This window comes from Panthera pardus, unplaced genomic scaffold (assembly GCF_024362965.1).
Source record: "Panthera pardus isolate Hobbes unplaced genomic scaffold, ASM2436296v1 HiC_scaffold_22, whole genome shotgun sequence".
Classification (NCBI taxonomy): domain Eukaryota; kingdom Metazoa; phylum Chordata; class Mammalia; order Carnivora; family Felidae; genus Panthera; species Panthera pardus.
This window is the reverse complement of record NW_026526788.1, coordinates 77,697,509-77,713,410: the sequence shown is the minus strand read 5'-3', so window position 1 is coordinate 77,713,410 and position 15,902 is coordinate 77,697,509. Positions and strand designations below refer to the sequence as shown.

Genomic DNA, 15,902 nt, shown 5'->3' with positions numbered 1-15,902 from the left:
CTCTGGTCTCCAAACAAGATGGACACATGCAACAAACCCATGAGAAGACGACCGCTTCCGCAGCCGTTAGGAAAAGGCAAATCCTATCCACAGACAGATGACTACAATGAAAGGGACAGAAGAAGTCGTGTCGTTGAGGATGTAGAGAAAGCACAACTTCCAGACACAGCTAATGGCACCCTACATTGGTGTGGCTACTGTGGCAAACAGTTCAGTGCTTCCACAAGAGAGAAACATAACGTCATCACTTGACCCACACATTCTACCCCAGGTATATACCCAGGAGATCTGTAAACAGCTGTTCAAATATCAAAATTGTACACAGCAGTCACGGAAAGCCTATTCAAATGAGTCAAAAGATTCAATTAATCAACATGGCCTTCAACCGATGAATGGTTTAAAAAAAAAAAAAAGGCTAGGGATTCATGGGGCCACTGTGTACGTGTGCCATCGTGGTGAACCTTGAGAGAGTCTGCCATTGAAAGAAGCCAGCCACAAAGGGCCACATATGCACCGAATCCATTCATACGAAAATGCCAGAGTAAATAAATCCATATTGATAGAAGGCAGACAGGTGATGACCGGAGAGAAATGGGATTGGGTGTGAATGGTAACGGCATGGAATCTCCATCAGGGGCATGAACAATTCTGGAAGTAGATACTGTGCTGGTGGCACTGCTCTGACTATCCTCAAAACTCCAGACTCTAGACATTAGGCTGGAGAATTGTGGGGTAGCGGTTATGCCCAGAGACCCAAAGAGCAGAAAAGCAAGCACTATTTGGCCATTTGCTACAGTCCTGAGTCACACAGACCATCATCCCCGTCCTACTGTAGGACTGAAAGAAGCAGGAGCAGACACCCCTACGGTCCCTACGGAAGACGAGCTACCAGGCTGTAGGGGCAATCGAGTCCCTCTCAGTTGCCCCACGGACACTGCACTGTCAGCACAGAACCGGACCTGAAACCGGAGGCCAGCTCCAGAGTAGAGCGCGACATGGCCTGACAGCCCTGGGAGAGGCAAGCTTCTGTGCCTGGACTGGGCAAATGTGGGCAGCATTCAGCACAGAGCACTTGGGACAGAACAAAGCTCTGACAGGGAAGAGCTTCTTTGGGTCAGAAACCGCTTGCCCTGAGTTGTAGGTACAGACACCATCGCTCCTATGAAGTCAAGTGGCCAAGACCCCTGTCCATGAGGGTCAAGGAGGCCCTAGTATCACATCTTGTCCCTGTCTCTGGAGGTATAGACGGTGGCCATGGGGACCCTGACCCGGGAATCAGAGCCCATGCACATGGTTCCGGTGACTCATCTCTTCCCAAGCAGGTATCAGAGGCCTCCCAGGACATGTCAACCAGACAATGGGTGACAAACAGAGTCCTTCTCCTGGTGGCACGGGGACCTGGCACTGGCATCGGCCCCTCATGTGCACAATGCACAGCCATAGTGGGCCCGAGCACATAAGAGAAAATGGTGCTAAGACAAACACTGTGAGCAGGCGGTCCTGGGACTTGTACATCCCGTTGTTCCTGAAGCTAGACCCACCCACCACTAATGTCCTCATTATGGACATTAGCATATGTCATATGCTCTCCTAGCGTAAGACAGGTGGAGCTGGGTTCCGGTCAATTGCGAACAAAAGCATCCTGACTAGTAGATCTCACAACCGGTAGGTGGCAGGAAATCATAATTCTTGTGGGGAAACAGAACGCCCCACACTGAATACGCTGGTTAGGGCGGAAGCCGAACCCACATTTAGGAATTTCACCCACGCCACTTGGTTATGGTGTTGATGATAATCTTTCGGCAGGAAATCAAGGATGCTTACCGTAGGAAGGACTTGTATACCACCAATCTGGAGAGACACAGAGAGAGAGACAGAAACAAAAAGTAGAATTAGAAAGGAGGTGGAGTCAATCCAGGTTGGCTCAAGTGACTATTAGGTGGGACCAATGGTGGTGATATCTGAGGAGTTCTGCCGGATAGAGGAGAAAGGGGTCTCTGCCGAGAGGCTGCCAAGAGCCAAAATCCCACCGTCGAATGTCCAGCACAACGGCAACGAGGCGGTGCCATGTGCAAGGGTAATTGCCGTGCCGTTATGACCCTGTCGTTGGGAAACGCATCACGTAGGCTCCACACGGGGAGTAGGACGTGAAAACGTCTCTATTCTCCCAACACGTGGAGCATTTGGTCCAGGCAATGCAATCCAGCAGAAATGTTCCCGAGACAGCCTTCTCTGTCATCTAAGGTCTTAGTGAGGACGGTGTACCCAGAGGACTCTTATTTCTCTGAGCCAGTAAGGACAGTCCGTGTGTTGTGGGCTGTTCAACTGGAAGTGTCTACATAACCGAGAGGGACCAAGGAAGGCCCAGGAGAGAGAAAAGCTCCGGAGTCCCCCTTAGATGTAAAGTTTGGGGCCAGGGCTGGCTTACAAGAGGAGATAGATGCTCAGGAGTCAAGAGGCAGCAGAACTCACCTGGTGCGGTCGTGGGCTGGGACTGGGCAGCTGGGAAGAGACAAGAGCACGTGAGACACCGCACAGAGCTGCCCCAACCGGACGCAAGGGGGAAGGATCTGAGCGGGTCAGATGCCATCGACGCTGGTCCCCGGCCACGGAGGGTAGGGCCCGTGACATCCACACCCTGGAAGGACGACCCTCTTCAAAGGGCCAGGCACACCAAGAACATGATTTCCCATGTCAAGGTGACTGGCTCCAAGGCACACAAACCACACGTGTGCCTTGAGCTTTCAGCCGCTCACCATGGCAGCAACACCGAGGAGTCCAGCTCCCGCCAACATGCCACGGCTGATCTTTCAGGCCTAAGCAGGGCTCATGACAAGGTTTGTCTGGCAGTCATCGCAGAAGCAGCTGGCCCCTCGCACCACAGACCCGCCGCACGGACCGGGCGTCACCCCTCCAGCGGGGGACATGCAGTCAGGGGCTCAGGACCCCAAACCCGCCGCGGCCGTAGCCACACACATACAGGTTGGTCTGCAATCCTAGCCCTGGGATCCCCGCGAGAGACCCCCATTCAGCAGGCCGATCACTCGCCGCCACCTGCAATGTTGCAGGAGGGCCAGTAACGGCTTCGCGGGGACTGGCAGTTTGGCACGTGTCCTACTTTACCATCTCCACACCTGCCAGCCTGACAAAAACTGACACTGACACTGACACTGGAGGAGAGTTGAGGAGACGTGAGGAAGACAGGGATGGTATATAGGTAGCTTCCAACGATCGGATCAGAACATGACGTCTCTCTTCCCTAGCCAACAGCAAGAGAAACTCCCAACGACAAGAGGCTCACCTGAACAGATGACACTGGCGTCCTCACTATGGCCACAGTTGTGCGAGTTCCAGCCGTTGTGGGGGCAGCGCCACAGGTAGGACTCTTGCCCGGAGCAGCGCACGTTGTCCAGGACAATGGGCCCTGAGCCCTGACCAAAGCGGGCACTTCCCGGGGCCGACACGGCCCAGCCACAGCCCAGTTGCCTGCACACCACGTTGGCGTCATTGATGTCCCAGTCGTCGTCACACACGGTGCCCCAGGAGCCTTGGGACAGGACTTCCACGCGGCCCTGACACCGGTCACCTCCATTCACCAGCCTCAGGGACAAACTTGCCTCGTTCCCTAGAAAGACAAAGAACAAAACCCACTGTCCATGTCCATCTTCTGGCCAAAGGCTTAAGGCTTGGTCCAGACTCAAAAGCTTGCTCACGGCCAGTCTTCCCCGGGCACCGTTCCCCTTCGAACATGCCAAGAGCTGAATCTTCAGCCCACGCACCCTAAGAGCTGAGACACCTAGACAGACCTGTCCAAAGGATGCCACGATGCGGGAAAGGACGCTATGATGCAATGCACGTGAGTAGGAAGACAACCCCCATCCACGCTGGGCATGCTCACGAGGGCATCTTCCAGCCATCGCTGTCAGGCCGAGACCGCTGCCCTGTGGGGCAGCTTGTTGGCCCTTGTAGGGTCCTGCCTGGGTTCAGGCAGAGCCCCAGGACCTGCCTGCAACGTGGCAAGAAAGGTGTAATACTAGCACATGGGCCCCCTTCTTCCCAAGGCTATATGCTCCACGGCCTGCGAGCCATGAGGGAGGTCTCAGGAGATTGGACAGATCTCCAAGCGTTACGTTAACCTCCTGCAGAACGGTCAGCACTGAACATCGATCCCACTGGAGTCAGGGGGCTATCCGCCTACCTCCAGACCTGGGATCTGAGAGTCACCTCTTTCTGCTACCAAACACACACAGAGGTTGCGGCAAAGAGAGCAAAGACACACCCCGAGTCCCCTCCTGTGACTTCCATAACCAAACTTTACGTAGAAGGAGAGTGAGCCAGGGACTTGGATAGGAATATTTATTCCCTGTTGGTCTTATAGGTGGGTAGACCGGGGGCCCGGGTGTCCAGAAATCGTGACAGAGGGAAGAGCGAGAGGTAGACATCTCGGGAAGGAGTCTTCGAAAAGAGTGTGTGGCGGGCCTCTTGACCACTGACACCTGCAATTGTCACCTTGCTGCACAGGCCTGCTGCTCGGCCAGCCCTGTTGGGATGAAGGCTCTGCGGGAGGACCACCTGGTCCGTCCACATCCATCTCGAAACCTGGCATGTCACTGTCTCCCTCACAGGGCCTTTGCATCCTGCCCACCCTGAGGTATGCATGTCTGAGTGGTGCTGGGTCAACCTGAAATGAGTCAGATATCCTAGTGCCTGTAACACACCATCACTTGCTACACTTTCACCCCCAGGGCACTGTTCATCTGCTTTGGACATATGCACGGGACACAGATGAATCTGAGGGCGTTCCAAACGGCGAGCGATGGAGAGAATCCAGCATGCTCTGAGGTCCCTTCAGGAGAAGGGCAGTGGTCATCCGTGTCCATTGTTCCACCCAACGTGTCGGCCCAGATTGCATTACAGCTGAAATCCAAACACAGAGGCCAGTTCCCTGAACCTGCACGCAGCTGTCTCCTGGGACAGCCTGAAACAACTACACGAAACCTCCTGGGCCGATGGCCAGACGGGCCTCTTAGAGCTCCAGGTCTCTTTAAGAGCCACTGTCGTGACTAACTGACAAGCAGAAACACGGGATACCCATAATTTCGACCAAGAGCGGTGCTTCCCCCGAGCGCTGAGAAGAAGGATGGGAACCGTGAAAAGACACATTCCCAGTGGGGTCACCTGACACTCACCCGGGCGAACCGTACGTTGGGGTGAACGGCTGTAATAGAAAAAACCTCAAGGCAGACACAAAAGCACACAGGTGCTCCAACTGGATCAAAGGTTGAAGAAACCAGCCTAATCTCACAAGCAGATGACTCCACGTGTCCTTGGGCAGACACAGCAAGGGCCCTCCATGAATCTCTCAGTCCTCTGGGAGCCCCACCCTATGCCCCACTGCCATTGCTTGCCTTGCTGGGCCTGAGGACTGGCTTTCCGGCAGTCGGAATGCCACCAGCAGGCCCACGAACACCCTCAGAACCACTGCATCCACGCCACGTGGAAACAGCTAGAATGGGTTGAACAGTTATGCTAGGAAGATCCCAAGCCTCCCATCCCAGGTGCTATGCGCTCAGCCTTGACAAGGTTTCACAGGCTTTCTGCAGGGGGCCAAGCTCAGGCCCCGGGGTCCTCGGTGGCTCATCAGTGTTCCATGTGCCACTCACCAGCCATTCCCTACATCGATCCCCTTCTCCACTACTATCACTGTCGCCCCAGATGCGCAATCTAGACTGCAATCCTGCTCCCTAGGTTGGCTTCATGGAGGACCCCGAAGCATAGGGCCACAAAGGAGTGAAGGTGGCTCGTCTTTCAACCACATTCCCAAAAGGTGCGCCTTGAGAAAAGGGCCCTAGGAAATCAGGTGTGGACTGAGCAGATGATCCAGCTGACAAGCAGGGGGTCATTTTGGCTGCCCACTGAAAGGTGAATGCACCTTGTCACCCACAGTGTCACTGATAATCCCAAGCAATTTCTGTCCACAGAAAGAGGGCAGCCGCCCCTGCGGTCCACCTCTGTGGCACTTCAGGGGACAGCTGCGCCCAGGAGACCTAGAGACACAGATATCCAGGAGAGGTCGGGTGGGGACCCTGGAGAAAGGAGTGTGTCGGTTCTCAGTAATCGCCATGAGAGTTTTGAAGTTCACCTGAGCAGATGACACTGGCGTCCTCCCCATGGCGACAGTTGTGCGAGTTCCAGCCGTTGTGGGGGCAGCGCCACAGGTAGGGCTCTTGCCCGGAGCAGCGCACGTCGTCCAGGACAATGGGCCCTGAGCCCTCACCAAAGCGGGCACTTCCCGGGGCCGACACGGCCCGGCCACAGCTCAGCTGCCTGCACACCACGTCGGCGTCATTGGTGTCCCAGCTGTCGTCACACACGGTGCCCCAGGAGCCTCGGTACAGGACCTCCACGCGGCCCCGACACTGGTCACTTCCATTCACCAGCCTCAGGGACAAACCTGTTTCGTTCCCTAGCAGGAGACACGAAAATTATCTTTCTCTTCCTCCCCGGAGGAAAAGCCCCAGGGTCTCAGTGGACAAGAATTACTTCAGGGACCATGACTTCTGCATGCAGGTTAAGGTTGCCCAGCACAGGACTCTCTGAAGCTTGCTCACCATTGTTCACCATTGAGGGGCTATTCAGATACCCCGGAGGGTCATGAGGTTTACGCATGTGCACAGTTTGGTGGCCCACGATGTCAGCATTGGGATTGCTGACTGGTCATGGGAAGCAGGGGCGAAGGGTGAAAGCCAGCCGCCTGCCTCCCTACCTCGATGACCAACCCAAGCACCTACATCAAGCCCAGAGTTCCTACCCAGCCACCATCAAGAAACTGTCCTAGACCTAGTGCTTACAGACTCCACCCCACCTTCCCCTGACCGTCCTATGTCGTGCACCCTACTACTGGGCCTGAGGGTTCTTGTGAAGGTTCCTTTATGCTGACCACTGACTCGTGTCGCTCTTAAGCCCCGAGCTTGTACTCAATCTGAAACAGTCCGTGAGCCCTCTGAATATCATACCAGTGGGCAGGACTAACGATCACTGACTCTGAGCTGTGCACACGCACAGCAGCCCGGACCTGTGGGTGGCAGAAAAGAAACACAACATGGCAGCATTAGGTCTGCCGGCAGGAAGGTCATTTGCCACGTTCAGCACGACAGCACAGCTCATGAGTGATCGGGCTCACCTGGACCCAGCCCTTTGCACCCTGTGAGCTGGGCTGGGGCATGACCATTGCTGGTTCTCATTCTTCCAGGCATGCGTTCAATGAGAGCTCTGGTCTCCAAACAAGATGGACACATGCAACAAACCCATGAGAAGACGACCGCTTCCGCAGCCGTTAGGAAAAGGCAAATCCTATCCACAGACAGATGACTACAATGAAAGGGACAGAAGAAGTCGTGTCGTTGAGGATGTAGAGAAAGCACAACTTCCAGACACAGCTAATGGCACCCTACATTGGTGTGGCTACTGTGGCAAACAGTTCAGTGCTTCCACAAGAGAGAAACATAACGTCATCACTTGACCCACACATTCTACCCCAGGTATATACCCAGGAGATCTGTAAACAGCTGTTCAAATATCAAAATTGTACACAGCAGTCACGGAAAGCCTATTCAAATGAGTCAAAAGATTCAATTAATCAACATGGCCTTCAACCGATGAATGGTTTAAAAAAAAAAAAAAGGCTAGGGATTCATGGGGCCACTGTGTACGTGTGCCATCGTGGTGAACCTTGAGAGAGTCTGCCATTGAAAGAAGCCAGCCACAAAGGGCCACATATGCACCGAATCCATTCATACGAAAATGCCAGAGTAAATAAATCCATATTGATAGAAGGCAGACAGGTGATGACCGGAGAGAAATGGGATTGGGTGTGAATGGTAACGGCATGGAATCTCCATCAGGGGCATGAACAATTCTGGAAGTAGATACTGTGCTGGTGGCACTGCTCTGACTATCCTCAAAACTCCAGACTCTAGACATTAGGCTGGAGAATTGTGGGGTAGCGGTTATGCCCAGAGACCCAAAGAGCAGAAAAGCAAGCACTATTTGGCCATTTGCTACAGTCCTGAGTCACACAGACCATCATCCCCGTCCTACTGTAGGACTGAAAGAAGCAGGAGCAGACACCCCTACGGTCCCTACGGAAGACGAGCTACCAGGCTGTAGGGGCAATCGAGTCCCTCTCAGTTGCCCCACGGACACTGCACTGTCAGCACAGAACCGGACCTGAAACCGGAGGCCAGCTCCAGAGTAGAGCGCGACATGGCCTGACAGCCCTGGGAGAGGCAAGCTTCTGTGCCTGGACTGGGCAAATGTGGGCAGCATTCAGCACAGAGCACTTGGGACAGAACAAAGCTCTGACAGGGAAGAGCTTCTTTGGGTCAGAAACCGCTTGCCCTGAGTTGTAGGTACAGACACCATCGCTCCTATGAAGTCAAGTGGCCAAGACCCCTGTCCATGAGGGTCAAGGAGGCCCTAGTATCACATCTTGTCCCTGTCTCTGGAGGTATAGACGGTGGCCATGGGGACCCTGACCCGGGAATCAGAGCCCATGCACATGGTTCCGGTGACTCATCTCTTCCCAAGCAGGTATCAGAGGCCTCCCAGGACATGTCAACCAGACAATGGGTGACAAACAGAGTCCTTCTCCTGGTGGCACGGGGACCTGGCACTGGCATCGGCCCCTCATGTGCACAATGCACAGCCATAGTGGGCCCGAGCACATAAGAGAAAATGGTGCTAAGACAAACACTGTGAGCAGGCGGTCCTGGGACTTGTACATCCCGTTGTTCCTGAAGCTAGACCCACCCACCACTAATGTCCTCATTATGGACATTAGCATATGTCATATGCTCTCCTAGCGTAAGACAGGTGGAGCTGGGTTCCGGTCAATTGCGAACAAAAGCATCCTGACTAGTAGATCTCACAACCGGTAGGTGGCAGGAAATCATAATTCTTGTGGGGAAACAGAACGCCCCACACTGAATACGCTGGTTAGGGCGGAAGCCGAACCCACATTTAGGAATTTCACCCACGCCACTTGGTTATGGTGTTGATGATAATCTTTCGGCAGGAAATCAAGGATGCTTACCGTAGGAAGGACTTGTATACCACCAATCTGGAGAGACACAGAGAGAGAGACAGAAACAAAAAGTAGAATTAGAAAGGAGGTGGAGTCAATCCAGGTTGGCTCAAGTGACTATTAGGTGGGACCAATGGTGGTGATATCTGAGGAGTTCTGCCGGATAGAGGAGAAAGGGGTCTCTGCCGAGAGGCTGCCAAGAGCCAAAATCCCACCGTCGAATGTCCAGCACAACGGCAACGAGGCGGTGCCATGTGCAAGGGTAATTGCCGTGCCGTTATGACCCTGTCGTTGGGAAACGCATCACGTAGGCTCCACACGGGGAGTAGGACGTGAAAACGTCTCTATTCTCCCAACACGTGGAGCATTTGGTCCAGGCAATGCAATCCAGCAGAAATGTTCCCGAGACAGCCTTCTCTGTCATCTAAGGTCTTAGTGAGGACGGTGTACCCAGAGGACTCTTATTTCTCTGAGCCAGTAAGGACAGTCCGTGTGTTGTGGGCTGTTCAACTGGAAGTGTCTACATAACCGAGAGGGACCAAGGAAGGCCCAGGAGAGAGAAAAGCTCCGGAGTCCCCCTTAGATGTAAAGTTTGGGGCCAGGGCTGGCTTACAAGAGGAGATAGATGCTCAGGAGTCAAGAGGCAGCAGAACTCACCTGGTGCGGTCGTGGGCTGGGACTGGGCAGCTGGGAAGAGACAAGAGCACGTGAGACACCGCACAGAGCTGCCCCAACCGGACGCAAGGGGGAAGGATCTGAGCGGGTCAGATGCCATCGACGCTGGTCCCCGGCCACGGAGGGTAGGGCCCGTGACATCCACACCCTGGAAGGACGACCCTCTTCAAAGGGCCAGGCACACCAAGAACATGATTTCCCATGTCAAGGTGACTGGCTCCAAGGCACACAAACCACACGTGTGCCTTGAGCTTTCAGCCGCTCACCATGGCAGCAACACCGAGGAGTCCAGCTCCCGCCAACATGCCACGGCTGATCTTTCAGGCCTAAGCAGGGCTCATGACAAGGTTTGTCTGGCAGTCATCGCAGAAGCAGCTGGCCCCTCGCACCACAGACCCGCCGCACGGACCGGGCGTCACCCCTCCAGCGGGGGACATGCAGTCAGGGGCTCAGGACCCCAAACCCGCCGCGGCCGTAGCCACACACATACAGGTTGGTCTGCAATCCTAGCCCTGGGATCCCCGCGAGAGACCCCCATTCAGCAGGCCGATCACTCGCCGCCACCTGCAATGTTGCAGGAGGGCCAGTAACGGCTTCGCGGGGACTGGCAGTTTGGCACGTGTCCTACTTTACCATCTCCACACCTGCCAGCCTGACAAAAACTGACACTGACACTGACACTGGAGGAGAGTTGAGGAGACGTGAGGAAGACAGGGATGGTATATAGGTAGCTTCCAACGATCGGATCAGAACATGACGTCTCTCTTCCCTAGCCAACAGCAAGAGAAACTCCCAACGACAAGAGGCTCACCTGAACAGATGACACTGGCGTCCTCACTATGGCCACAGTTGTGCGAGTTCCAGCCGTTGTGGGGGCAGCGCCACAGGTAGGACTCTTGCCCGGAGCAGCGCACGTTGTCCAGGACAATGGGCCCTGAGCCCTGACCAAAGCGGGCACTTCCCGGGGCCGACACGGCCCAGCCACAGCCCAGTTGCCTGCACACCACGTTGGCGTCATTGATGTCCCAGTCGTCGTCACACACGGTGCCCCAGGAGCCTTGGGACAGGACTTCCACGCGGCCCTGACACCGGTCACCTCCATTCACCAGCCTCAGGGACAAACTTGCCTCGTTCCCTAGAAAGACAAAGAACAAAACCCACTGTCCATGTCCATCTTCTGGCCAAAGGCTTAAGGCTTGGTCCAGACTCAAAAGCTTGCTCACGGCCAGTCTTCCCCGGGCACCGTTCCCCTTCGAACATGCCAAGAGCTGAATCTTCAGCCCACGCACCCTAAGAGCTGAGACACCTAGACAGACCTGTCCAAAGGATGCCACGATGCGGGAAAGGACGCTATGATGCAATGCATGTGAGTAGGAAGACAACCCCCATCCACGCTGGGCATGCTCACGAGGGCATCTTCCAGCCATCGCTGTCAGGCCGAGACCGCTGCCCTGTGGGGCAGCTTGTTGGCCCTTGTAGGGTCCTGCCTGGGTTCAGGCAGAGCCCCAGGACCTGCCTGCAACGTGGCAAGAAAGGTGTAATACTAGCACATGGGCCCCCTTCTTCCCAAGGCTATATGCTCCACGGCCTGCGAGCCATGAGGGAGGTCTCAGGAGATTGGACAGATCTCCAAGCGTTACGTTAACCTCCTGCAGAACGGTCAGCACTGAACATCGATCCCACTGGAGTCAGGGGGCTATCCGCCTACCTCCAGACCTGGGATCTGAGAGTCACCTCTTTCTGCTACCAAACACACACAGAGGTTGCGGCAAAGAGAGCAAAGACACACCCCGAGTCCCCTCCTGTGACTTCCATAACCAAACTTTACGTAGAAGGAGAGTGAGCCAGGGACTTGGATAGGAATATTTATTCCCTGTTGGTCTTATAGGTGGGTAGACCGGGGGCCCGGGTGTCCAGAAATCGTGACAGAGGGAAGAGCGGGAGGTAGACATCTCGGGAAGGAGTCTTCGAAAAGAGTGTGTGGCGGGCCTCTTGACCACTGACACCTGCAATTGTCACCTTGCTGCACAGGCCTGCTGCTCGGCCAGCCCTGTTGGGATGAAGGCTCTGCGGGAGGACCACCTGGTCCGTCCACATCCATCTCGAAACCTGGCATGTCACTGTCTCCCTCACAGGGCCTTTGCATCCTGCCCACCCTGAGGTATGCATGTCTGAGTGGTGCTGGGTCAACCTGAAATGAGTCAGATATCCTAGTGCCTGTAACACACCATCACTTGCTACACTTTCACCCCCAGGGCACTGTTCATCTGCTTTGGACATATGCACGGGACACAGATGAATCTGAGGGCGTTCCAAACGGCGAGCGATGGAGAGAATCCAGCATGCTCTGAGGTCCCTTCAGGAGAAGGGCAGTGGTCATCCGTGTCCATTGTTCCACCCAACGTGTCGGCCCAGATTGCATTACAGCTGAAATCCAAACACAGAGGCCAGTTCCCTGAACCTGCACGCAGCTGTCTCCTGGGACAGCCTGAAACAACTACACGAAACCTCCTGGGCCGATGGCCAGACGGGCCTCTTAGAGCTCCAGGTCTCTTTAAGAGCCACTGTCGTGACTAACTGACAAGCAGAAACACGGGATACCCATAATTTCGACCAAGAGCGGTGCTTCCCCCGAGCGCTGAGAAGAAGGATGGGAACCGTGAAAAGACACATTCCCAGTGGGGTCACCTGACACTCACCCGGGCGAACCGTACGTTGGGGTGAACGGCTGTAATAGAAAAAACCTCAAGGCAGACACAAAAGCACACAGGTGCTCCAACTGGATCAAAGGTTGAAGAAACCAGCCTAATCTCACAAGCAGATGACTCCACGTGTCCTTGGGCAGACACAGCAAGGGCCCTCCATGAATCTCTCAGTCCTCTGGGAGCCCCACCCTATGCCCCACTGCCATTGCTTGCCTTGCTGGGCCTGAGGACTGGCTTTCCGGCAGTCGGAATGCCACCAGCAGGCCCACGAACACCCTCAGAACCACTGCATCCACGCCACGTGGAAACAGCTAGAATGGGTTGAACAGTTATGCTAGGAAGATCCCAAGCCTCCCATCCCAGGTGCTATGCGCTCAGCCTTGACAAGGTTTCACAGGCTTTCTGCAGGGGGCCAAGCTCAGGCCCCGGGGTCCTCGGTGGCTCATCAGTGTTCCATGTGCCACTCACCAGCCATTCCCTACATCGATCCCCTTCTCCACTACTATCACTGTCGCCCCAGATGCGCAATCTAGACTGCAATCCTGCTCCCTAGGTTGGCTTCATGGAGGACCCCGAAGCATAGGGCCACAAAGGAGTGAAGGTGGCTCGTCTTTCAACCACATTCCCAAAAGGTGCGCCTTGAGAAAAGGGCCCTAGGAAATCAGGTGTGGACTGAGCAGATGATCCAGCTGACAAGCAGGGGGTCATTTTGGCTGCCCACTGAAAGGTGAATGCACCTTGTCACCCACAGTGTCACTGATAATCCCAAGCAATTTCTGTCCACAGAAAGAGGGCAGCCGCCCCTGCGGTCCACCTCTGTGGCACTTCAGGGGACAGCTGCGCCCAGGAGACCTAGAGACACAGATATCCAGGAGAGGTCGGGTGGGGACCCTGGAGAAAGGAGTGTGTCGGTTCTCAGTAATCGCCATGAGAGTTTTGAAGTTCACCTGAGCAGATGACACTGGCGTCCTCCCCATGGCGACAGTTGTGCGAGTTCCAGCCGTTGTGGGGGCAGCGCCACAGGTAGGGCTCTTGCCCGGAGCAGCGCACGTCGTCCAGGACAATGGGCCCTGAGCCCTCACCAAAGCGGGCACTTCCCGGGGCCGACACGGCCCGGCCACAGCTCAGCTGCCTGCACACCACGTCGGCGTCATTGGTGTCCCAGCTGTCGTCACACACGGTGCCCCAGGAGCCTCGGTACAGGACCTCCACGCGGCCCCGACACTGGTCACTTCCATTCACCAGCCTCAGGGACAAACCTGTTTCGTTCCCTAGCAGGAGACACGAAAATTATCTTTCTCTTCCTCCCCGGAGGAAAAGCCCCAGGGTCTCAGTGGACAAGAATTACTTCAGGGACCATGACTTCTGCATGCAGGTTAAGGTTGCCCAGCACAGGACTCTCTGAAGCTTGCTCACCATTGTTCACCATTGAGGGGCTATTCAGATACCCCGGAGGGTCATGAGGTTTACGCATGTGCACAGTTTGGTGGCCCACGATGTCAGCATTGGGATTGCTGACTGGTCATGGGAAGCAGGGGCGAAGGGTGAAAGCCAGCCGCCTGCCTCCCTACCTCGATGACCAACCCAAGCACCTACATCAAGCCCAGAGTTCCTACCCAGCCACCATCAAGAAACTGTCCTAGACCTAGTGCTTACAGACTCCACCCCACCTTCCCCTGACCGTCCTATGTCGTGCACCCTACTACTGGGCCTGAGGGTTCTTGTGAAGGTTCCTTTATGCTGACCACTGACTCGTGTCGCTCTTAAGCCCCGAGCTTGTACTCAATCTGAAACAGTCCGTGAGCCCTCTGAATATCATACCAGTGGGCAGGACTAACGATCACTGACTCTGAGCTGTGCACACGCACAGCAGCCCGGACCTGTGGGTGGCAGAAAAGAAACACAACATGGCAGCATTAGGTCTGCCGGCAGGAAGGTCATTTGCCACGTTCAGCACGACAGCACAGCTCATGAGTGATCGGGCTCACCTGGACCCAGCCCTTTGCACCCTGTGAGCTGGGCTGGGGCATGACCATTGCTGGTTCTCATTCTTCCAGGCATGCGTTCAATGAGAGCTCTGGTCTCCAAACAAGATGGACACATGCAACAAACCCATGAGAAGACGACCGCTTCCGCAGCCGTTAGGAAAAGGCAAATCCTATCCACAGACAGATGACTACAATGAAAGGGACAGAAGAAGTCGTGTCGTTGAGGATGTAGAGAAAGCACAACTTCCAGACACAGCTAATGGCACCCTACATTGGTGTGGCTACTGTGGCAAACAGTTCAGTGCTTCCACAAGAGAGAAACATAACGTCATCACTTGACCCACACATTCTACCCCAGGTATATACCCAGGAGATCTGTAAACAGCTGTTCAAATATCAAAATTGTACACAGCAGTCACGGAAAGCCTATTCAAATGAGTCAAAAGATTCAATTAATCAACATGGCCTTCAACCGATGAATGGTTTAAAAAAAAAAAAAGGCTAGGGATTCATGGGGCCACTGTGTACGTGTGCCATCGTGGTGAACCTTGAGAGAGTCTGCCATTGAAAGAAGCCAGCCACAAAGGGCCACATATGCACCGAATCCATTCATACGAAAATGCCAGAGTAAATAAATCCATATTGATAGAAGGCAGACAGGTGATGACCGGAGAGAAATGGGATTGGGTGTGAATGGTAACGGCATGGAATCTCCATCAGGGGCATGAACAATTCTGGAAGTAGATACTGTGCTGGTGGCACTGCTCTGACTATCCTCAAAACTCCAGACTCTAGACATTAGGCTGGAGAATTGTGGGGTAGCGGTTATGCCCAGAGACCCAAAGAGCAGAAAAGCAAGCACTATTTGGCCATTTGCTACAGTCCTGAGTCACACAGACCATCATCCCCGTCCTACTGTAGGACTGAAAGAAGCAGGAGCAGACACCCCTACGGTCCCTACGGAAGACGAGCTACCAGGCTGTAGGGGCAATCGAGTCCCTCTCAGTTGCCCCACGGACACTGCACTGTCAGCACAGAACCGGACCTGAAACCGGAGGCCAGCTCCAGAGTAGAGCGCGACATGGCCTGACAGCCCTGGGAGAGGCAAGCTTCTGTGCCTGGACTGGGCAAATGTGGGCAGCATTCAGCACAGAGCACTTGGGACAGAACAAAGCTCTGACAGGGAAGAGCTTCTTTGGGTCAGAAACCGCTTGCCCTGAGTTGTAGGTACAGACACCATCGCTCCTATGAAGTCAAGTGGCCAAGACCCCTGTCCATGAGGGTCAAGGAGGCCCTAGTATCACATCTTGTCCCTGTCTCTGGAGGTATAGACGGTGGCCATGGGGACCCTGACCCGGGAATCAGAGCCCATGCACATGGTTCCGGTGACTCATCTCTTCCCAAGCAGGTATCAGAGGCCTCCCAGGACATGTCAACCAGACAATGGGT

General features: G+C 54.8%; 1 protein-coding gene across 11 annotated transcripts in view; it reads right to left on the bottom strand.

The window, feature by feature from the left end:
* DMBT1 (deleted in malignant brain tumors 1) overlaps nucleotides 1–15,902 on the bottom strand; it is a 93,650-nt gene that overhangs the window by 28,643 nt on the left and 49,105 nt on the right. For 9 of the 11 annotated variants that reach the window (XM_053909996.1, XM_053909994.1, XM_053909995.1 and 6 more), the window contains 8 exons: nucleotides 13,413–13,736; nucleotides 10,572–10,895; nucleotides 9,743–9,772; nucleotides 9,095–9,121; nucleotides 6,143–6,466; nucleotides 3,302–3,625; nucleotides 2,473–2,502; nucleotides 1,825–1,851 (listed from right to left, as the gene is read on the bottom strand). In XM_053909996.1, the coding sequence (XP_053765971.1) occupies nucleotides 1,825–1,851; nucleotides 2,473–2,502; nucleotides 3,302–3,625; nucleotides 6,143–6,466; nucleotides 9,095–9,121; nucleotides 9,743–9,772; nucleotides 10,572–10,895; nucleotides 13,413–13,736 (1,410 nt within the window). The remainder of the gene's footprint in view (nucleotides 1–1,824; nucleotides 1,852–2,472; nucleotides 2,503–3,301; nucleotides 3,626–6,142; nucleotides 6,467–9,094; nucleotides 9,122–9,742; nucleotides 9,773–10,571; nucleotides 10,896–13,412; nucleotides 13,737–15,902) is intronic. The other 2 variants (XM_053909990.1, XM_053909989.1) reach the window with 2 other exon arrangements.